General features: G+C 57.9%; 1 protein-coding gene across 1 annotated transcript in view; it reads left to right on the top strand.

Moving 5' to 3' along the window:
• The first annotated feature begins 540 nt into the window (after positions 1-540).
• The window catches only part of LOC138811510 (dedicator of cytokinesis protein 2-like), a 138,770-nt gene continuing 116,711 nt past the window's right edge, over positions 541-22,599 (top strand). Inside the window, 4 exon segments of the mRNA XM_069999212.1 lie at positions 541-693; positions 6,663-6,733; positions 8,291-8,397; positions 19,579-19,724. Of these exon segments, the coding sequence (XP_069855313.1) occupies positions 556-693; positions 6,663-6,733; positions 8,291-8,397; positions 19,579-19,724 (462 nt within the window). The 5' untranslated portion in view covers positions 541-555.

Below are 22,599 nucleotides of genomic sequence, written 5' to 3'. Positions count from 1 at the left end.
CACACACACACACAGCCAAAGAGGAGGTGGTGGTGGAGGCCATTCCTTTATGGAGGAAGGACCGGTCATTCAGCTAAAAACATTACTGGAGACCTTCCATCCTTGTGGGTGGACAAGTGCCAGAGAAAGGGGGAGGGAAGATGGGGAGGGCGGGCTGGTGGGGCTGGGGGTCAGCAGCGAGGCCTGACCCATGGGGCAGGGGTGGGGGACGGGGAGCAGGCTTCATCTGGGGAAGGCACTACCCACGGTGGGCGGCCACGTGATCGGTGACAGGAGGGCTCTGCGGGAGGGCGGGAGCGCTCTTCCCTGTGCTCCACACTGGGTGGCCCAGATTCGCTGTGGATGTGTCACGGTTGTCTGGGGACCCCTGGGGCTGGCAGGACTCAGGGCCCTGATGGTTTGTGGAGGAAGGTTTCCAGGCCCCGGGGTGGGAGTCCCTGCGGCGCCCCTGGCCGACCCCGAACCATCCACAGTCCCCATCTCCCATCCCCCGTCCCCGCCCCTCTCACATTCACGCGAAGGCTGGGGCTGGTCTGGCGGCTGCTGGTTCGAGGAATGACGCCGGCACATTCTCTTCCATCCAGGCTTTACGAAGGCAAAGAGCAGACAGAGTTCGAAGAATCCATGAGACGGCTCTTTGAGTCCATCAACAACCTGATGAAGAGCCAGCACAAAACCACCATCCTTTTACAGGTTTGTCTCCCCTCGGCCCTCCCCCAGCCCACGGCATGCTGGGAACAAGTCTGCCTTCCCTGGGATTGATTACACAGTCTGCAGCCAGCGGAGGCCTGGCCCGCCTCCGGGGGGGAGGATGGGGAGGACGCGGAAGGAGGAGACATACTTCTCTTTTTCTCGGTCGTGGGGCTTGAACTCAGGGCCTGGGCGCTGTCCAGAGGCTAGCACTCTGCCACTTTCAGCCACAGCTCCACTTCTGGTCTTCTGGTGTTTAACTGGAGGTAAGAGTCTCACAGACTTTCCTGCCCGGACTGGCTTTAAAACAGGATCCTCAGCTGTCAGCCTCCTGAGCAGCTGGGATGACAGGCGTGAGCCACGGGTGCCCGGCTGAGACATGTTATTTGCTCCCCATGCCTTCTTTCACATGACCTCTGAAGGCTTGTGGAGGTCAAAACCACCTGACTGATGAAGGCAGGTGTCTAAACAGGTTCCTGTGTAACACTTACTCTCACCGCCACAACTTGGGTCCCCTTTGACTGAGAGAGTCTCTGGTTAGACTAGAGGTAGGTGGGAGAAAATGGGTTGTCTGGTGTAGCCGTCTGCAGACTGTGCACGGAGTGAACCTCCCTCCAAGGCTGTCCCTGCGTGGAGACCGGTTAGCAGTGGAGTTGGAACGAAGCCGCTGCTCTGGGGAGACGTTCAGAATGTCACCCAGCACCGAGGTAGGTGTTCCTAAGGGCTCCAGTCACCACCTTTGAAGAAGACTGTGCTGTAATCACTACCCTTGAAGAGGACTGTGCTGCAATCACTACCCTTGAAAGGACTGTGCTGCAATCACTACCCTTGAAGAGGACTGTGCTCCAATCACTACCCTTGAAGAGGACTGTGCTGCAATCACTACCCTTGAAGAGGACTGTGCTGCAATCACTACCCTTGAAGAGGACTGTGCTCCAATCACTACCTTTGAAGAGGACTGTGCTGCAATCACTACCCTTGAAGAGGACTGTGCTGCAATCACTACCCTTGAAGAGGACTGTGCTGCAATCACTACCCTTGAAGAGGGCTGTGCTGCAATCACTACCCTTGAAGAGGACTGTGCTGCAATCACTACCCTTGAAGAGGACTGTGCTCCAATCACTACCCTTGAAGAGGGCTGTGCTGCAGCCCCCCTGCCCCCCCCCGGCCCCTGGGTCTCTGCACAGACCCCTGGCACTGGCTGCCCTGGGATGAGCTTAGTTTGGACTGCAGCCTTACAGTTCCAGCATAAGGAAAGCCTTTCCCCCTTTCCCGTGCGGTGCTCCCTATCACTGCGTAACGAGAGCTACCTGGAGCCACGCCCGGTCTCCACCGCACTGGGGACACCTGGGCCGGCTCCAGCCCTGCCTGGGGCCACGCCCAGTCTCCACCGCACTGGGGACACCTGGGCCAGCTCCAGCCCTGCCTGGGGCCACGGGGCTGTAGGGTGGGACACACTGAGGTTGACCAGTTGCCGAGAGAGAGGCCCCAAGGCCGGCACAGTTGGAGAAGCAGAAATGGACAGAGAGGAAGGAGGCAGCTGGTGGCAGGTGTGGGACGAGGTGGAGAAAGGAGCAGTCGCCCGGAGAGAGAAATGTGGAGGGGGACGCCGTCTTGCAGAAGGTCCAGGGGCGGGCAGGGGAACGCCATCTCAGAGCTATTTGCTTTGCTGTGTGGACGACAGGTATCCCGGGGAGGGGGAGGAAAGGGGAGACAGGAAGGTAGAGGGAGGAGGGGGGAGCAGTTCCAGGGTCAGCGCCATGCCCTCCCCACAGCTGCAGGATATTAGGCTCCCTCTGGCCTCAGCTGGAGGGAGGCCCGGGAGCGGAGCAGGCGCGGCACGTGGCCGGGCTGAGGCCCCGGGAGGCTGAGGCCCGTGGCCGGCTTCCCACCGCCGGCCTCACCCGGATGATGCCGCTCGCGTCTCCTGGATTTCCACCCCGGAGCCTCTGTAAGGGTTTCATGTCCCGTGTAATTCGCTCTAAGGACCGAATTTAGCCTGGGGATTTACATAAAGCCCACCGTGCGCTCTGCACCGACGTGCACGCTTGTTGCCAAGTTGTGGGGAAGGGATTCACAGGCAGGTGTTTTACATTTGTGCAGCCGGGCTCGCTCTCGGAGGACGCCGGGACGGGGTGGGGAGGTCCGGGCGGGGTCAGGCAAGGTGAGCACGCGGCGGGGCCTGAGCCCGGGGCTGAGCCGGGCCCCCTCACAGGGGCCTGGGCCTGGTCATTTCTGCCTCCTGGGCCTTGGTTCACCCTTTGGCCCACGTGGAATTAGAGGACGAGAAGTAGTCAAAGTAGTATCGGAAATGCACGGAGGCCTGACTTCATTTATCCAAGTAAGCGTGCGCCCTTTCCCCCTCCCTGTGACACAAGACTTGGGGGCTAGGGGTCGAGGGGTCATTTGCGGTCCTAACCATGGGGGCAGGGGGTGGGGGCTGTGTGGGGCGGGAGAGGGCAGCAGCCGGGGTCTGCTGGTCAGGCCTCCGTGGCTGGGGTGGGGAGGGACACGGGGGGGGGGAGGCATTTCTGCTTCCCCGGAGCCTCCCACGGGGTGGCAGGTCACGCGGAAGCCCTCCCCGGCGTCCTCCCGGTGAGTTCTGAGGAGAGCAGGTCAGGTTCAAGTCTCAGCCCGGCCCGCTGTGAGTTCTGGGTGGGAGTGAGCTGTTTCTCTGACTTCTGAGGCCTGCAGGCCTTGTGAAGAGCCTCCCGCCGATCCCTTTATTGCGGGGTCTTGGTGGAGCGCTGACAGCCAGTAGCTCAAAGGGGGCGGGAAGAGCAGCTCTGGGCTCGGCTCGGCTTCCCTGCGCGGCCGGGGCTCCGGGGAGTCTGCCTCAGGCAGCACACGGCTCCGATTCCACCTGCCCTGGCTGGGGGGGGGGTGCCCCAACCTCGAGTCCACCCAGGCCTCTTGCCTCCAGGTCAGCGCTCTTTATGCCCAGGAGCGGATGGAGTTGTGGTCAGAAGTCCCCATGGGCGCCAGAGCTCTGGGCACCGATGAGGCCCACGGCAGACACTTGTGAGCTTGCGGCAGACGGACGGTGGCCCTGTGCAGCGCCAGTGTCTGCAAGACCCCCGTGTTTCACAAATGCCCCCAAGGATGGCACGATCGGCTTAAAGGAGCACCCAGGGCCGCCTCCCCTGACCACCGCCCGCCTGCTAACAGCACTGCAGTGTCCCCAGACACCTGCCGGCTCTATCTGCACGGACAGAAGGAGGAATACTCGCTTCTCTGTTCAGGGGTGCGTGTGTCGTCCTTTCTCGCTGCTGTGTGGGTTTCCTCTTTGGACAAGAGCAGCTCCGTGGTCAGGAAGAGAGAGGGCTCCGCACGCCCCACTTCCAGCCGGCCCCGCCCGCATCCGTTCCCTCCCCTTCCTCCGCACCAGTGTTGCTGCTTCTCCTTGGTTTCCGGATGACGATGCTCCCTGACCAACTGGGAGAGGAAGCGCCCGGTGCCGGAGCTGCCCGGAGCGCCGCCGCGTGCCACGGTTCCGTGCCACCTGTCACAGGAAGTTCTGCGCCTCACACACGGCACGCCGGCCTGCTTCTGCCTTTGTCTTGACCGGCCATTCCCTGTTATTCCTGCCACCCTCCTTCCCCAGCAGCGGACCTACCCCGTCCCAATAGGGCCCAGGGAACGGCTCCAGGAAGGTGTGTTTTCTCAGATCATCTGGATTGGAATAAATAATGAATAGATCTGTAGGCATGGAATCCAATAGCTATAAAGAAAAGGTCTGACACATTGGACAGCTTGCAAATTAAAACCTTTCTGCACAAGGAAGGAGAGAGATGATGCCACAAGACACAGCGGAGGGAGCAAGAGGAAATCCTTCCAAAACGCGCTCCTGCGAGAGGGCGAACATGGGCGCTGCCAAGAAAACCTCACAAAGCAGCGAGGAGAAAATCACCGAAAAGAACAACGGGGGAAAGACACGAACAAACGACTTAGGGAAAGCAACCCAAGAGCTGCGAGTTATTCATTTAAAAAGACTGTGTGTTCCATGCACATAGATTGCGGTATGGGGGAACCATAGTTGGCCAAGATGAATTTGTTGTTGTTGTTGGTGATGGTGGTGGTCCTAGGGCTTGAACTCTGGCCTGGGTGCTGTCCCTCAGCTCTTCAGCTCAAGGCAAATAATCTACCATTGAGCCGTTTCTGGTTTTCTGATGGTTTATTGGAGATGAGAGTCTCACGGACTTTCCTCTCATGCTGGCTTTGAACCATGATCTTCAGAACTCAGCCTCCTGAGTAGCTGGGATTACAGGTGAGAGCCACCAGCACCCAGCTACAAAGATGAGTTTGTTATGGCTTCCTGTAAGGTCATCTGACCAGATCAGCTAAAATGTCTGTCCATCTTGTGCTAACAGAGCAGCTCACCCTACAGAGAACTTTACAGTTACACACATAAACCACACAAACGTCTTTCTTCTGCTTGCTTTCTAATCAGAAAACACACTCTCTCTCTGTGTCTCTATCTCTTTCTGTCTCTCTCTGTCTCTCTGTCTGTCTGTCTCTGTCTCTGTCTCTCTGTCTCCATGTCTCTGTCTCTGTCTCTCTCTGTCTCTGTCTCTCTGTCTCTGTCTCTCTCTCTGTCTGTCTCTCTGTCTCTGTCTCTCTGTCTCTCTCTGTCTCTGTTTCTCTGTCTCTGTCTCTCTGTCTCTGTCTCTCTGTCTCTGTCTCTCTCTGTCTCTCTCTGTCTCTGTCTCTGTCTCTGTCTCTCTGTCTGTCTCTCTGTCTCTGTCTGTCTCTCTGTCTGTCTCTCTGTCTCTGTTGTAGTGCTGGGGTTTGAATGGCTCACCTTCATGCTTGCTAGGCCGGTGCTCTACCACTCAAGCCACCCTGCCTGTCCCACACTGACCTGGACTGCAGTCCTCCTGTTTGCGTGTCCTTTGGCACTGGGATGGGATGGCAGGATCCCACCACTGCACCCAGCGGTGGCTGAGGTGGGGTCTTCTGGACTTTCCTGCCCAGGCTGGCCTCCCCCTGTGATGTCTGCCCCTCAGAATCTAAGACAAGGAATCACCAGCCTGGCATTTCCACTCTGACACATTATTGGCGTAACTTTCTTTGATATCAAACGCATTATTATGTGGACATTTGGGAATCATAATGAGAGGAAAGAGGGGGCGAGTTCAGGGAAAGCGGTTTTTGAGCGAGGCTGTCTTCGGATCCAGGGCCTTGGGGCTGGGGCTCGGAGAGCCGCGGCCTGGCCGGTCGCCAGCTCCGTGACTATGCGCTGGTTACCGTGTTCTCCAGACTGAGGTTCTTAATCTAGAAAAGCATTTCCCCTGCAGGCGGTAATGAAACAGATAATCTATTAACCGTGTTCAGCGTGCCCTCTGCTCATTCTCAGAAAACAGTCCTTATCGTTTTTCACTAAGAAGCTTACTTGGGCATAGCTAGCACAACTAAGATATTCCGGAAGGAGGAGGTGTTCACTACTGTTATTTGTGTCTGGTTGCTAAGGGACAATAGCTCTAGTTACCTGGAACATGGAGAAAACGAAAAGAATAAAAATCACCAAGTCAGCCGGACCCCGGTAATTCACGCCTGCCATCCTAGCTACTCAGGAGGCTGAGATCTGAGGATCATGGTTCATAGCCAGCCTGGGCAGGAAAGTCCATGGGACCTTTATCTCCAATAAAGTGCTCAAAAAACAGCCAATGGAGACATCCGTCTCCCCGTTCCGCAGACATGAACTCCAAGGCCTGTCTAGACCAAGCCGGTGGCTGAGAAGACATGGAAACAGACTTTGAGTGTGGACATACACTGTGTCCAGGCTGTGGTCACGCTGCCCGGCCTGCTGCCCCTCGAGGGTGGAGGTCGAGCCGGGCGCACAGAGCCTTTGTTCTGTTCTCCCTGGTCTTGCGCGTTCTGGGGTGTCGGGGCCCTCAGGCGGGGCTCCGTGACCTGAGCTGGCCATAATCCGTGCGGCCAGCATCTCACTGTGGCTTTCACGTCCCACACAGGTGGCGGCTTTGAAATATATCCCGTCTGTCCTGCACGACGTGGAGACGGTCTTCGATGCGAAGTTGCTCAGGTGAGAATCACTCACACCTCCTCCGGCTGCTTGTCCTGTGAGGGAGTCAGGGCGCGGGCCCGGGGACAGGGACGGGCCCAGGGATGGGCCCGGGGACAGGGACGGGGACAGGGACAGGGACAGGCCCAGGGATGGGCCCAGGGACAGGGATGGGGACAGGCCCAGGGACAGAGATGGGGACAGGGACAGGGACAGGGACGGGCCCAGGGATGGGCCCGGGGACAGGGACAGGGATGGGCCCGGGGACAGGGACAGGGACAGGCCCAGGGACAGGGACAGGGACAGGCCCAGGGACAGGCCCAGGGACAGGGACAGGCCCAGGGACAGGGACAGGGACAGGCCCAGGGACAGGGACAGGCCCAGGGATGGGCCCAGGGATGGGCCCAGGGACAGGGACAGGCCCAGGGACAGGGACAGGCCCAGGGACAGAGATGGGGACAGGCCCAGGGACAGGGATGGGGACAGGGACAGGGACAGGGATGGGCCCAGGGACAGGCCCAGGGACAGGGACAGGGACAGGCCCAGGGACAGGGACAGGGACAGGCCCAGGGATGGGCCCGGGGACAGGGACGGGGACAGGGACAGGCCCAGAGATAGGGACAGGGACAGGGACGGGGACAGGCTCAGGGATGGGCCCGGGGACAGGGACAGGCCCAGGGACAGGGATGGGGACAGGGACAGGGACAGGCCCAGGGACAGGGACAGGGACAGGCCCAGGGACAGGGACAGGGACAGGCCCGGGGACAGGGACAGGGACAGGGATAGGCCAGCCCGGGGAGGACACACCAGGGGAGCTGCCTGTGGTTGCACGGTGAGTTTTGTTGGGCCATTTTGGTAACTGCTCCTGGGAGAGCCAGTGCTGTGGGAGTAAGAGGTCTTGAGTCCCGTATACGCACGCCATCTTGTCCTTACGTTTCCCGAAGGTCTCAGACGACACGAATAGAAGATTTTGTTTAGGAGCCACCTTTTTTCACTAAAATGCTTTGAGGATCAGAGGATAGTCACCAAGTTGGTCTTGAGAGAGCTCCTGCTGCCCCTACCAGCCCCGGCCCCATCCCAGAAGACACACATTCTCCCAAACCTCAGTGTTGATCTATGTGTTTACAAGCTGAATCTTTAAAGACACAGACCCACACATGCCTTTAGACACATATAAAGACACGGACCACATATATATATTTACACACATATAAAGACACACATGTATATGTGTTTATACATATGTAAAGCCGCAGGCCACACATACATTTATACACACATAGAGACGTAGATCACGTAGACGTTCATACGTGTATATAGACACAGATCTTGTATATGTTTTCACGCATATACAGCGGGGCCCTGCCGCAGTCAGTACCCAGGGTCGTTGGTTGTCATTTCCCTTCAGATGTGCACGTCTCAGTCCTGTTAATATTCAGCACCCACAGTGTGTCCGCGTGTCTTCTGAGGCTCAGTATGGGCCTGATGCTGCCAGGATGGGGGCTGGGGCTCAGAGGGGGTCCCAGTGGCGGGGTGGCGGGTGGCGGGTGGGTGTAACTGCTCCCTCCCTCCCCTCAGCCAACTCCTGTACGAGTTCTACACCTGCATTCCTCCCGTGAAGCTGCAGAAGCAGAAGGTGCAGTCCCTGAGCGAGGTTGTCCAGAGCAACCTGTTCAAGAAGCAAGGTGAGCGCCGCCGGCCGTGCAGGGCGGCTCGGGGTGTCTGCGGATGGGGGGGGGATGGTGCCTGGCCGGGCGAGGCTCTCCACGGGCCTGGGGCCGTTAGACATCAGCCTGGACTCTCACGTGAGGAACGCTTCCGTTTATTCTCCTTGAGAAAGTGTGAGGTGGTGGTGAGTTAGGCGCCAGGCATGTGGTGGAGTGGTGTGTTTTTCTCCCCTCCCCCCCCCCCCCCCCCCCCGTGGTTTACCATCTCTGTCCCCAGCCAGAAGGGATGTGACTGACTGAAGGTTCCTTTCGTTCCCAGCCTTTCTCTGCGAAGTTGTGCAGATTTAGTGTGAGAATAAACCCAAGAGCTTTTCACAGCCCAGCTTTCTGGGCCACAGTTAGACGCGCTGGTGGAGGAGGCGTCAGCGGGGTGATCTTAGCTCTTAGAAGAAAAGCAAATGGCCCTCGGGTGGGTAACAGGCCGAGTGGGTCGTGTGGATCTGACGTAAGATCCCTGGGGAGCGGCCGGCCGCTCCAACCCCCCCAGAGCAACCCGCGCCTCGGGTCTCCTGTGTGCCTCCTGCGGTCGCGGCAGGAGGTCCGGCCCCGCCGCAGCGCTGTCCCTCAGTGGTGTCACTCACAGAGCCCTTCTGTCCTTCCCCTCTCCTCTCTAAGAGAGTGATCACAGTCAGCTGACAGGTGACTCCTCCCCTCCCCCCGCCTTCCCTTCCCCATGAGGAGGAAAAATGGCCTTTGGGTCAGCATTGGTTTCTGTGCCCTTACCAATGTAAAGTCCCTGGTTCACACGGATGTTGGCCATGTGACATCTGCTGTGCCTGAGATGAGAGGTCTTAGAATTTGGAGGTTCACCCGGGCTGAGCGGGCCCGTGCAGGGGTGCGCATGTGCACAGGGGTGAGCATTTGAGCAAGGGTGGGCATGTGTGCAGGGGTGATCCTGTGTGCAGGGGTGATCATGTGTGCAGGGGTGACCATGTGTGCAGGGGTGATCCTGTGGGCAGGGGTGATCATGTGTGCAGGGGTGATCCTGTGTGCAGGGGTGATCATGTGGGCAGGGGTGATCCTGTGGGCAGGGGTGATCATGTGTGCAGGGGTGATCATGTGGGCAGGGGTGATCCTGTGTGCAGGGGTGATCATGTGTGCAGGGGTGATCCTGTGTGCAGGGGTGATCATGTGTGCAGGGGTGTTCATGTGTGCAGGGGTGATCCTGTGTGCAGGGGTGATCATGTGTGCAGGGGTGATCATGTGTGCAGGGGTGATCATGTGTGCAGGGGTGATCATGTGTGTTCAGGGGTGATCATGTATGCAGGGGTGATCATGTGTGCAGGGGCGAGCATGTGTGCAGGGGCGATCATGTGTGCAGGGGCGATCATGTGTGCAGGGGTGATCATGTGTGCAGGGGTGATCATGTGTGCAGGGGTGATCATGTGTGCAGGGGTGATCCTGTGTGCAGGGGCGAGCATGTGGGCAGGGGTGATCCTGTGTGCAGGGGTGATCCTGTGGGCAGGGGTGATCCTGTGTGCAGGGGTGATCCTGTGGGCAGGGGTGATCCTGTGTGCAGGGGTGATCATGTGTGCAGGGGTGATCATGTGGGCAGGGGTGATCCTGTGGGCAGGGGTGATCCTGTGGGCAGGGGTGATCCTGTGGGCAGGGGTGATCCTGTGGGCAGGGGTGATCCTGTGGGCAGGGGTGATCATGTGTGCAGGGGTGATCATGTGTGCAGGGGTGATCATGTGTGCAGTGGCCTGTTCACCACAGGCCACCACCTTTCACTGGAGTTTCCCAGTGCCGGGCTGTGGCTCAGGCGGGGGGATGGTGCTGGCTGCCCCTTGCAGGGGTCTCTCTCCCCAAACAAATGCCATGAAGGTCTTGAGAAATTACCTCAGTGGCCTGCAGACGCAGGCCATGTCTACAGTGGGCGTCTGTCCTGTCTGCCTGGTCTGGGCTGCGTCCATCCCTCATCACTGCCAGGTTTAAACATCACCGACAGCCCAGACACCGGGCACCGGGGCATCCACCCCGGGCTCTGCAGGGAAGCCTGGGCAGGCCAGTCACCTTTTGGGGGAGTCGGTGGTGCTTCCTGGCCCACAGTAGGCTGCACACCGTGACGGGCGCTGGGCCGTGGGCACAGGGCACAGGGCACAGGCGGCGGCGGCAGCGGTGGCTCCGCAGGAAGAGAAGAGAGGAATTTCCTGGCTCAGGATGTGTGGTTCCTGGCCGGCTCTTTGGAATTTGATGGCTGCACATCCATCAGAAGTCCAGGCCCAGCGGGGACGGTGGGATGGGGGCGGGGGGGCAGGGGGGACAGGGGAGGGCAGGATAGAGGGGTGGGGGACAGGGCAGAGCGCGACAGGCCAGCCGCCTGTCCTTGTCCGGGCTGTCCCCTGCGGGCCGCACCCCGGCTGGGTCTGACTCCTATGCCCACTGCGCCCCCCAACCCCCTTCAAGCCTGACCTCCCGTCCTGGCTTGCCTGTCCTCCAGACCTCTCATCTTTAACCGGAGCCCCCACAGGAGCCGGGAGCCGAGTTTCCAGCCCTGTACATACAGGACGGAAGCCTCAGGCTGCGGACAGCGGGGAGAATTCAGTCTTGTGTCCCTACTCCTAAAATTAGCGTGGGAAAAAACCCACACCCGTGTCTTCTTTTACCCGAATGGCTTCAATGCTTCAAAAAGCACGCACTGTGCTTTTGCTCGACTGGTACCAGTTCTGCTGACCAGGCCGGGTGCGGCGAGGGCCGGCCAGCTCCGCTTGGGAGGCGCGGGGGGCGCCGTGCGGAACCTGGGGCGTCTGCAGTCGCGGTATCGAGTCTTTCTTAAGCACACGACGGCTTTCGGAGCTTCTCTCCCCCCCCCGCCCCCCCCATGTCAGTTCCTTTTCAAAACTGTAGTCGCTCTTCCCCGCAAGGCCGTTCCATTGTAGGGTGAACACAGCTCACCACCGCAGGCGTGGGAGGGCGCGGGGAGATTTGTGGAACCTGTGTCAGGGTGGCGCGTGCGTGGCAGGTTCCCTCAGCAGGAGCGGGGATTCGTGGGAAGGGGGGATATCTGATCCTCTCCAGGTCCTTTGATGAAGGACGCCGCCTCCCACCAGAGAACAGACAGCCAGAGACAGGGCTCTTAGATCTAAAAGGAAAATGTGAGCACCGAAGCCAGAGAGACCTGTCTGCGCTCCTCTGCAGGCCCAGACTCTGGAGACACATGCCCCGACACGCCACGAAAAGACGTGGCGATGGTGGATGGCAGGGAGGGGCACGCCACGGGACAGGCAGCCACGGGACAGGCAGCCACGGGAGGCGGCAGAGCAGGCCTTCCCCAGCTCCGTCCTCATCTTCAGGGCACAGAAACACACGTTAGGTTTCTCTTTATTTTTTTTGTGGGTTATGGGGCTTGAACTCGGGGCCTGGCCGCTGTCCCCGAGCTCTTTTGCTAAAGGCTATTGCCCTCTACCGCTTGGAGCCACAGTGCCACTTCTGGTTTTCTGGTGGTTTATTGGAGATAAGAGTCTCATGGACTTTCCTGCCCAGGCTGGCTTTGAACCAAGATCCTCAGATCTCAGCCTCCTGAGTAGCTAGGATGACAGGCGTGAGCCACCAGCGCCCGCTGAGCTTTAGGTTTAAATAGAGAATTAACTACTCCCCCGTGAGGATGTGGCTCGTCATCTCTGCTTTTGCTGTGTCTTTCTAGAAGCTCAGGTGACCAGCGAGCGGCAGTTTAGAACAGGAGAAAAGCAAATGCACCAAACTTGCTCCTGTGTTTAGTTAATGCAGGGGCCCAAGGGAGGAGTTCCTGCTGGTTAAGTGCCCGGTACTGTGATAAACTCAGATGGGCCAATGCTTTTACAGGTGATTTCTTCTACGGGAACCAGAAGTTTGGCGATCAGCCAGCCCAGGGCTTTCCGCTGATGTTTTAAATGATAAACTACACGCTGTGGTGTTTGGTGGCAACCAACCTTGAGGTTATGGCTCAGACCTCCTCCTCCTCCTCTTTTGATCTTCTGAGAAGTGGCTCTCCCTTCTGATAATCTTGTTTTTCAATGAGAGGAGGTGACCGGGAGGCAGGGGGGACAGGAGAAGGATAGAAGGGCGCGATCCGTCACCCCCTCCCCTGCCGTTATTGCGGTTTAAAGGTAGCGCGTGGCGAGGGAGGGAGGCTGGAATATTAAAGCGATCCATCACAGTGGAGCCTCGCATCGCAAACCTATCGCTTCCCTAATTGGCATGAGTGCTGGGAAGAGAGCGTGTCCCGTTGCCCTTTCTGGTGATTTTTCCCCCCATGATCTCTGTCAGTCTTCCAACACTGCTTAGTTTATTTCCCGCTCCCCAAAGCGAGCGTCTCCCCCTGGCTGTAACCACGCCGACCCCAGGGCTCTGAACTCCAGTCACAGCCCCTGGGGCTGGAGTGCCCTTTCTTAGGACTCTCTATGTGCTGGTTCAGGCCCCCTGGCCCACTGGCCTCCTTCCCTGGCCAGGCCTGGGGGCCTCCATACCCAGCTCCACCTCCAGAGAGTTAATCCTCACATAGAGAATGCTGGAAAAAAAGAGCTGGGGAGGTCGAGTCAACTTCCGGTGCCTTATAGGCTGTTAGAGTCAAACGTTTGAAAAACGGGTTCCAGAATCAGTGCCATTTCTATTACACACGGGTGGGGGGGGCCTGCACCGCTAAACGCAAGGCTGGCAGGGTTAATGATGATACATTCTCGCTCGGTCTCGAAGACATGATAACGTGCATATCAAAGCTCATTCAGACACGGCGCTAATGGAGGAGGCGTGCAGAATTGATCCCACAGTGCCTTGGGCGTGAGGAGCCCCATCCCCCCACGGAGGGTCCGTATCCCCGGGAGAGCGCTGCCCGGGGCCAGCTGAGCCCCTGGGGCTGGGGGGGAGCTGGCTGCCCGCGCCTCAGGCTCTGCAGCCGCTGCTGGAGCCCCGGGCGCCCGACCTCCCAAAGGCAGCCTGGGCTGGGCAAGAGCAGGCCCCCGGGGTTGATCCTTAATAGAAGATGGATCAGAGCAGAGCAGGGAAGAGCTGCCCCCTCCCCTCCCCTCCCCTACTCTCTCCTCCCCTCCCTTCCCTTTCCCCTTCCTCTCTCCCTCTCTCTCCTCTCTCTTCTCTCTCCTCTCTCCTCCCTCTCCCTCTCTCCCTCTCTCCTTTCTCCCCTGTCTCCCCTTCCCTCCCTCCTCTCTCTCTCCCCTCCCTCCCCCTCCCTCTTTCTCTCCTCCCCACTCTTTCCCTGAGCACCTGTTGCGGTGGCCTAGTCTGGTCTTCCAGCCAGCGGCGTCCTTGGGCCCCAGGGTGGCTGACGCAGTGCGTGGGTCCTGGCAGCCAGAGCGGGGCTGAGGGCTGATTTGGGTTCTGTAACTCGGCGTGTCTGGGGGAGGAGGGGGGAGTCAGGAGGGTGCGTGAGAGACGCTAGTAGAGCTGTAGCTGGCTCGACCCATCCCTGATCGATTTCCTGGTGGGTGGAATGCGCTTTCTCCTGACACCGGCTGGAGGAGGAGTTGCAGTAACAAATCACTAGCTGTCTCCGTGGAGTGTTGGCTGGGGTCTCCTCCCGCTGCTGCTGCGCCCACAGGGTGCGTCCAGCCGGCCCTGCAGGGGTCTCAGCCCCAGTGCTGGGAGGAGAGGCCCCCCCCCGCTAGCTGTCCAGTGCCCGCCCTGTGAGTCCAGCCCACACTAGCTGTCCAGTGCCCACCCTGTGAGTCCAGCCCACACTAGCTGTCCAGTGCCCGCCCTGTGAGCCCAGCCCTGCCCAGGTGACCACAGGCAGGACTCCAAATCCAGGACCTCCGGGAGCTTTTCTTGTTTACATGTAGCAACAGAAACACCAAACCAGGCACACGGCCTTGTGAACACACGGTCCGATCACAGAGGGTGAGGCAGGCACTCCCGACCGCTCCGGAAGCCATTAGCCCGGGTAGAGCCGGGCGCCCAGAGAGGTCCTGAGAGAGGGCCTAGAATCCAAGAGGGTGGTCAAGGGAAGAGCATGCTGGGAAAAGAGTGATGTGTGCAAACATCCAGAAGTGTGTGTGTGTGGGGAGCACGTGGGGCCCCGAGGGAGGGCGTTGACTCCCGAGGCTGGGGTAGGGAGGGGTCACGGCGGCCTGCACCCCAGGGCAGAGCCACGCTGAGGGTGGTGGAGGGCGCAGGGCGGTGTGGACCCGAGAGGCGGGACTGGGTGGCGGAGCGGGCTTTAGATCAGGGAACAAACCCAGGAGGGAACGACTTGGGGAGGAGGGATTTATCCGGCCTGTGGTTTGAGGGTTCAGCTATGGAGGTGGGGGGGCTGCAGTGGGGGGAGGGGAGGCCTCAGCAGAGGCCCGTGGGGAGGTGGGCAGGTCCCTGTGGATGTGGTGCTCAGCGCACTTTCCTGAGGAGCGGGGACCGGGTTGGAAGCTCACTGTGTGGCTCACAGAGGACAGACACCCCAGCCACGGTCTCCAGCTGTTCTCCAGCTGATGTCTTCTCCATGGTCAGGACGTTGCTACAAAGGCACGTCAGACTTCACAAGGGCCCCGGCGTCACCTGCCATCGGTTGAAACATCTCAGAGAAGGAGGAGCTGAGGCCGGAGACCTCCTGTGCCCTCTGCAGGAGCCGGGCGGGGCTTCGCAGATCACCTCGCTGGGCCCGGGTTGCAGTCGGGTGTGCCACCAGGGGCCGGTTTGCTGGGTCTCATTGCTGGGCCTGGTGAGACCTGGGACCGTCTGTGTGTGTGTTGGCTTGACAGTCGGGCGGCCGTTTACAGATGCTGCTCTCTGAGGCCTTCCAGTCCCATCACAGATGACAGAAATGGTTTCAGCTCAGAGCAGAGGAGCCAGCCGCTTCTGAGAAATCATGACTAAAGAGAAGACAAAGTACTTTCTGAAAAAAAGCAGGCCACCTGATTAATGGCTTTCTCGGTGAAGCTCTCTGATTCCCAGAACCCAGAGCCTCCATCTTGAAGGGGATGCTGGCATGGCTGAGTCAGAGAGCTGACGCCTTTCAGGTGGACAGACTGCCACTCCTCATGGACCCTGGTCTGCAACACTGAAAACATCCACACCATGCAAGCACACATCCACACCATGCAATCACATCCACTCATGCAATCACACATCCACACCATGCAATCACACACATCCACACCATGCAATCACACACATCCACACCATGCAATCCACACATCCACACCATGCAATCACACACATCCACACCATGCAATCACACACATCCACACCATGCAATCACACATCCACACCATGCAATCCAAACATCCACACCATGCAATCACACATCCACACCATGCAAGCACACACATCCACGTCATGCAATCACACACATCCACACCATGCAATCACACACATCCACACCATGCAATCACACATCCACACCATGCAATCACACATCCACACCATGCAATCACACATCCACACCATGCAATCACACATCCACACCATGCAATCACACATCCACACCATGCAAGCACACATCCACACCATGCAAGCACACATCCACACCATGCAATCACACATCCACACCATGCAATCACACACATCCACACCATGCAATCACACATCCACACCATGCAATCACACACATCCACACCATGCAATCACACATCCACACCATGCAATCCACACACATCCACACCATGCAAGCACACATCCACACCATGCAATCACACATCCACACCATGCAAGCACACCATGCAAGCACACATCCACACCATGCAAGCACACATCCACACCATGCAATCACACATCCACACCATGCAAGCACACATCCACACCATGCAATCCACACACATCCACACCATGCAAGCACACATCCACACCATGCAAGCACACATCCACACCATGCAATCACACATCCACGTCATGCAATCACACATCCACACCATGCAATCACACACATCCACACCATGCAAGCACACATCCACACCATGCAATCACACATCCACACCATGCAATCACACATCCACACCATGCAATCACACATCCACACCATGCAATCACACATCCACACCATGCAAGCACACATCCACACCATGCAAGCACACATCCACGTCATGCAATCACACATCCACACCATGCAATCACACATCCACACCATGCAATCACACATCCACACCATGCAATCACACATCCACACCATGCAATCACACACATCCACACCATGCAATCACACATCCACACCATGCAATCACACACATCCACACCATGCAAGCACACATCCACACCATGCAATCACACATCCACACCATGCAATCACACACATCCACACCATGCAAGCACACATCCACACCATGCAATCACACATCCACACCATGCAATCACACACATCCACACCATGCAATCCAAACATCCACACCATGCAATCACACATCCACACCATGCAAGCACACATCCACACCATGCAATCACACACATCCACACCATGCAATCCAAACATCCACACCATGCAATCACACATCCACATCATGCAATCACACATCCACACCATGCAATCACACACATCCACATCATGCAATCACACATCCACACCATGCAATCACACATCCACACCATGCAATCACACACATCCACACCATGCAATCCAAACATCCACACCATGCAATCACACATCCACACCATGCAAGCACACATCCACACCATGCAATCACACACATCCACACCATGCAATCACACATCCACGTCATGCAATCACACATCCAGGTCATGCAATCACACATCCACATCATGCAATCACACATCCACACCATGCAATCACACACATCCACACCATGCAATCACACATCCACACCATGCAATCCACACATCCACACCATGCAATCCACACCATGCAAGCACACATCCACACCATGCAAGCACACATCCACACCATGCAATCACACATCCACACCATGCAATCACACACATCCACACCATGCAATCACACACATCCACACCATGCAATCACACACATCCACACCATGCAATCACACACATCCACACCATGCAAGCACACACATCCACACCATGCAAGCACACATCCACACCATGCAAGCACACATCCACACCATGCAATCACACATCCACACCATGCAATCACACATCCACACCATGCAATCACACATCCACACCATGCAATCACACACATCCACACCATGCAATCACACATCCACACCATGCAATCACACATCCACACCATGCAATCACACACATCCACGTCATGCAATCACACATCCACACCAGGCAATCACACATCCACACCATGCAATCACACATCCACACCATGCAATCACACACATCCACACCAGGCAATCACACACATCCACACCATGCAAGTACACATCCACATCATGCAATCACACACATCCACGTCATGCAATCACACATCCACACCATGCAATCACACATCCACACCATGCAATCACATGCACATAATGTAGTTACATATCCATGCATGAAGTCCACATATCCACTCAGTCCACAATCCACACCATGCAATCCACACATCCACGTCCTTCAATCTCAGAATTTTGGAGCCTTAACCATCCTTCAGTCCAGCCCCACGGGTGACCCAGTACCCCTGCTGTTTCTGTGGATGGCTGTGTGCACTGGGGTGGAGGGGCTGGGTGGTGGGATTTTAAGTTGGTCCGGCCACTTTTCAAGGGGGTCAGTGCTGTCTAGGATCTATCAGCACCTTTCCCTGGGACAGTGGTTGGTGGAGAGGGGACTGCGGTGAATGTCTGACCTGGCTCCTCAGAGAATGAGCTCTGTAGGAGAACCCAGCCACGGCTCCACCACGCCACCTGACGGCCACGGAGCCCTGGGGAGGTGGAGGCCGTGATGGGTGAGAGGGGAGGAAGTGGCCGTGGCTCAGGGGCCTTGTCTGTACAATTCTGCTGCCTGCCCAGTGGGCTCTAGCTGTGCCCCTGGCCTTCCCCCGGGCCCTGACCTGTGTCCATCGCGCAGCCAACGCCCAGTGGGCGATGGTGGAGAGGATGAGGGAGGCTGGGCTCATGGACTGTGGGCCGTGTGCCGGTGTCTACCTCCTTCACCTCCTGACCTCAGCCCACAGCGGGAGAGCGTTCAGAGCTGCAGTGTGGAGTCACACACGGCTGTCCTAACCCCCAGGACATTGTCATCACTTTCTTGTTTTTTTGTCTTCTGTAGTTTTTTATTTTTTATTTTTTGGTGCTGGGGATTGAAACCTCCCCTCACTCCTTCCTCTTCCTCCCCTTTCCCTCCTCCCTTTCCCTCCTCCTTCTCTCCCTCCTCCTCCTCTCCCTCCCTCTCTCCCTCTACCCCATCTCCCTCTACCCCATCTCCCTCTCTTCCTTCTCTTTTCCCTCTTCCTCCTCCTCCTCCTCTTCTGCCTCCCTCTCTTCCTCCTCCTCTTCCTCTACCCCATCTTTCTCCTTCTCTTCTTCCTCTTCCTCCTCCTCTCCCCCTTCTCTTGCCTTCCCTCTCTCCCCCCTTTTCCTTCCTCCTCCTCTACTTGTTGGCAGTACTGTGGTTTTGAAGTCAAGGCCTCGCACTTGTCGATCAGGCTCTGTGCCGCCGCTGACTTCCCCCTGCCCAGTGAGCTGTAGGAAGACGAGAGTTAGTGTGGGTTTCAAATCCCCCTTGCCTGAGTCTCGTTTGTCTCACACGCACACTCCACTCAGTTCACGTTTTACACCTACGTATCACTAGTTGTGTCTGGGGAGTGTGGATTCTAGAGGGACCAGAACTGTGACCGAGATCTCAAAAGAAATCGTAACCTAATCTTCGATATTTAAAACTTCTACAAGGAGAACACACTTGTGAATTGTTCCCTTAATGAACAATCTCCATATCCTCGTATTATGTAATTTACACGTCAGACGGCAGAGCAGATTTGAGATTCTAAACAGATTCTAGATGTATAACCACTCCCGTGAACAGTCCGTACTTAGAGGTAGTTGTATGTAATTGTAGTAAGAGCACTGAGCTAGAATGCTGAGAGAGATGTGTGCCCACACGCCGCGTGCCCGCCCCCCACACGCCGCGTGCCCGCCCCCCACACGCCGCGTGCCCGCCCCCCACATGCCGCGTGCCTGCCCCCCACACACCGCGTGCCCGCCCCCCACGTGCTGCGTGCCCGTGTCCCCGTCCCACACGCCGCATGCCCGCCCCCCCCACGCCGCAGCCCGTGCCCCTGTCCCACACGCCGCGTGCCCCCCCCCGTGTCCCCCGCAGAGTGCCGGGACATCCTGCTTCCGGTCATCACGAAGGAGCTGAAGGAGCTCCTGCAGCAGCGGGACGAGGGGCACCAGGCCCTGGAGAAGAAGCACTGCGTGGAGCTCCTGAACAGCCTCCTGGAGGTGCTGAGCGGCCAGGACCCGGTGAGTACCAGCACCTCCACCCAGCCGTGAACGGGGCTGGGGCCGGCCGCAGCTGGGGTGACGTCGGGTCACCCTGTGTCTGTGGGCTGGGTGTGGGCGAGGGCTGGCCCTGCTTACCCAGCCCTGCGTGCAGGGATGCAGGGTGGAGGGGCTCTCACACCTGACGTCCTGCCTGGGACCCGGGACCCGGGACCCGGGACCGTCTCTGCCGTTTCCTCGGGAGAGGGAAGGTTCGTAATCTTCCCGAACGAGCAGGTGCCCAGGCCTGGGTCTGGAGGATGGGGTGGAGGGGTGGGGGGCAGGAGGCAGGGCAGGGAGCCGGTGTGTGCTGGGTCATCTCTGGAGACCGCGGGGCTGGGGGCCGAGGCCGGGCTTCCTGAGTGCAGAATCACCGGCAGGAAGCAAGGGCGGATGGGTTGAGTTGGCCCAGGCCCGCATTTCTTCGGCTGTAAGTCCACACAGGGGGTCTGTCCTTCCCTGTGCCTGGTTCCAGAAGGCTTTGAAGACACCATCAACCAGTAAATCTTCTCTAAGCATTTGTGGAAGCAATGCTCCTGTTTCCCCCTCCCCCTCCTCCTCCCTAGAACACCCTCCACAGAGCTTTCTGGAAGGCCTGTGCTGGTGACTTGCTAGCGTTAGACAGTCAGGAATGGTATTCTATGGATCCTGTGGTCGGCCACTCGTGCCCAGTTCCTGGGGGGTCTCTCTGTCGTCTCTTCCTTCCTCTCCTCACTGTCCGCAGTAAGACACAGCTTCTCCTGCGGCTGGGTGAGTGTGGTGGCTCTGTTCATGCGCTCGTCCATTTGCGGTGGGGCGGGTGGATGCGGAGGCCTGTGCTGGGCACGGGGACACAGGCGTCACCGGCTCCTGGAGCAGGTCCCCACACGGCCACACTCTGGGCATCACTAAGCTGACACCGGGTCTGAGCTGTTCGGACACCTGAGGTCCCTGAGCAGGAATGGGATGCCACCGGGGTCAGTGTCAGTCTTTGAAGCCCGGTTTCACGTCCAGCATGACCCGGGGTCATACATAAATTACTTTCTGGTTACGGCGGATATCAGTTATATGGGAAAAGTAAATGAATTTTCATGCGTAGGCTTGGGTGGCAGGTGTAAGATGTCTCATGATGTGGATGAAAACGCTCCCCTCTTCCCAGGGCCAATCGATTGTGAATCACTTCCGATCTCAAGCACTTGGAAGAGGACAGTCAGTCTATACTGTATCTAGGTGCATCGCAAGGGTGCTGGCGCTATATAGGAGTGTACATGTGTGCATTGGTGCATGTGTGCAAGCATGCATGTGCAGGCACACGTACATGTGCATGGGTATGTGCATGACCTACACGCACACGTGTGCACGTGGGTGTGTGGCATGCACGTGTGTGTGCATGTGCATGGTTGTGCATGCAGGTGCATATCCGTGCATGCTTGTGCATGTGTGTTTGGGCCCGTGTGAGCAGCTGTCTTTGTGGGATGAATTATTCTCATCAGCCGTCATGGCTGAGTTGGGCGGGGGATGCTGTCTCTCCCAGGGACCTCCTTCGGGCCCACCGCTCTGCCTCTGCTCTGTCTCTGCTCCTGTCTCTGTCTTTCTTCTTAACAGCTTCTCCTTTGAGGTATAGGACTCACTCCATGGCCATGATCACTTTGAACCATGCTGAAAAGCACAAGTCCAGAAGCATCCGACCTGAGTCCCTCTGGGCCTCGGGCCTGCAGGTTCTCAGTACTGATCACCGGCCCTTCACAAGGCAGCTGCGGGGAGGCCCCGTTCCCCACGTCCTCCTGGGAGGAGGGCAGCGGGCCAGAAGGCGACCTGGGGAGAGGCCCCAGGCCGGGGGCAGGGGAGCAGCCCTGGAGTCACGGCCCTCCCTGGAGAGTGGGTTTGGGGGTTTGGACGCAGGCAGCCCGCATGGTGACTCTGACAAGCACCGCCGTATGGGGACACAGCGGTACAGGGACCGTCCTCTTTTCTTTGGTATTTACAGGAAATGGAGGACCAGCTGGGCAAGTTCTCAGTTCTTTGCCTTCTTAATTTAAGAGCCCACTCCAGCCTGTAAAGCCGAGCACTTTCAAATCTGCATTTAATAAACCACGCGATGGCAAAGACTCCGGCACATTTGTCTACTCAAAGATCCATTATCTTTTGGTAGTGGCCACATGGCGTGGGCAGAGGCTTCTCAAATTCAGCTGGCTGGCATGGGCTGCTCGGGTCCCACAGGCCCCAGACACCAGCCAGCCAGCCGTGAGTCCCCAGTTCCCCTAAACCCCACGGGGAACCGAGAGCCACAACACACAGCCTTCGAGGGGGTCTCACAAGGAGAGAGGGCCCCCCCCCCCAGGGGTGAAGGCTTGGCAGGGATATTTATCTCAATAAGACAAGATAAAGACAGTAGAGACAGGAAGACAGTGCCTGAACTTCCCCCGCCGGGCCGTGGGTGGGAAACGCTCCAGGCATTTTGTTTTGTTTTCTTTCTAAGCTACTGTATTTCTGGGGCATTTCATGCCGAATTCCTAGCTAGACACCTGGTTGAGTTACCTAGCAACCCTGATCATTACAGACCTGCGTTCCTGTGGCCCTGTCCCAATGCCAGGCCCCAAACAGACCCGCTGTCTCTCCGGTTCTTGTGGCTTCAGGCCTCGTTCTGTTGGAATGTCTGAGCGTGGTCCTTTATAATTCCTCATTTCCCAGTCACCTTTACCTGTCTACCCTGCCTCATGCCAAACAAGACTCACAGAGTCCCGGTTTTTCCCGCCGGCCGTTCGTAGCTGGCAGCAGCCCGGTGGGTTATTCCTGGCTCCTCGCTGGCACCGGGCTGCAGCCCCCGCCATCCACAGGCCCTGCCAGCTCAGCCCTGCTTAGCAATGACGGCCGCAGG

This window comes from Dipodomys merriami, unplaced genomic scaffold, assembly GCF_024711535.1.
Source record: "Dipodomys merriami isolate MVZ:Mamm:240054 unplaced genomic scaffold, mDipMer1.0.p SCAF_533, whole genome shotgun sequence".
Classification (NCBI taxonomy): domain Eukaryota; kingdom Metazoa; phylum Chordata; class Mammalia; order Rodentia; family Heteromyidae; genus Dipodomys; species Dipodomys merriami.
The sequence above is the reverse complement of the archived record's forward strand: the minus strand, read 5'-3'. Positions and strand labels throughout refer to the sequence as shown.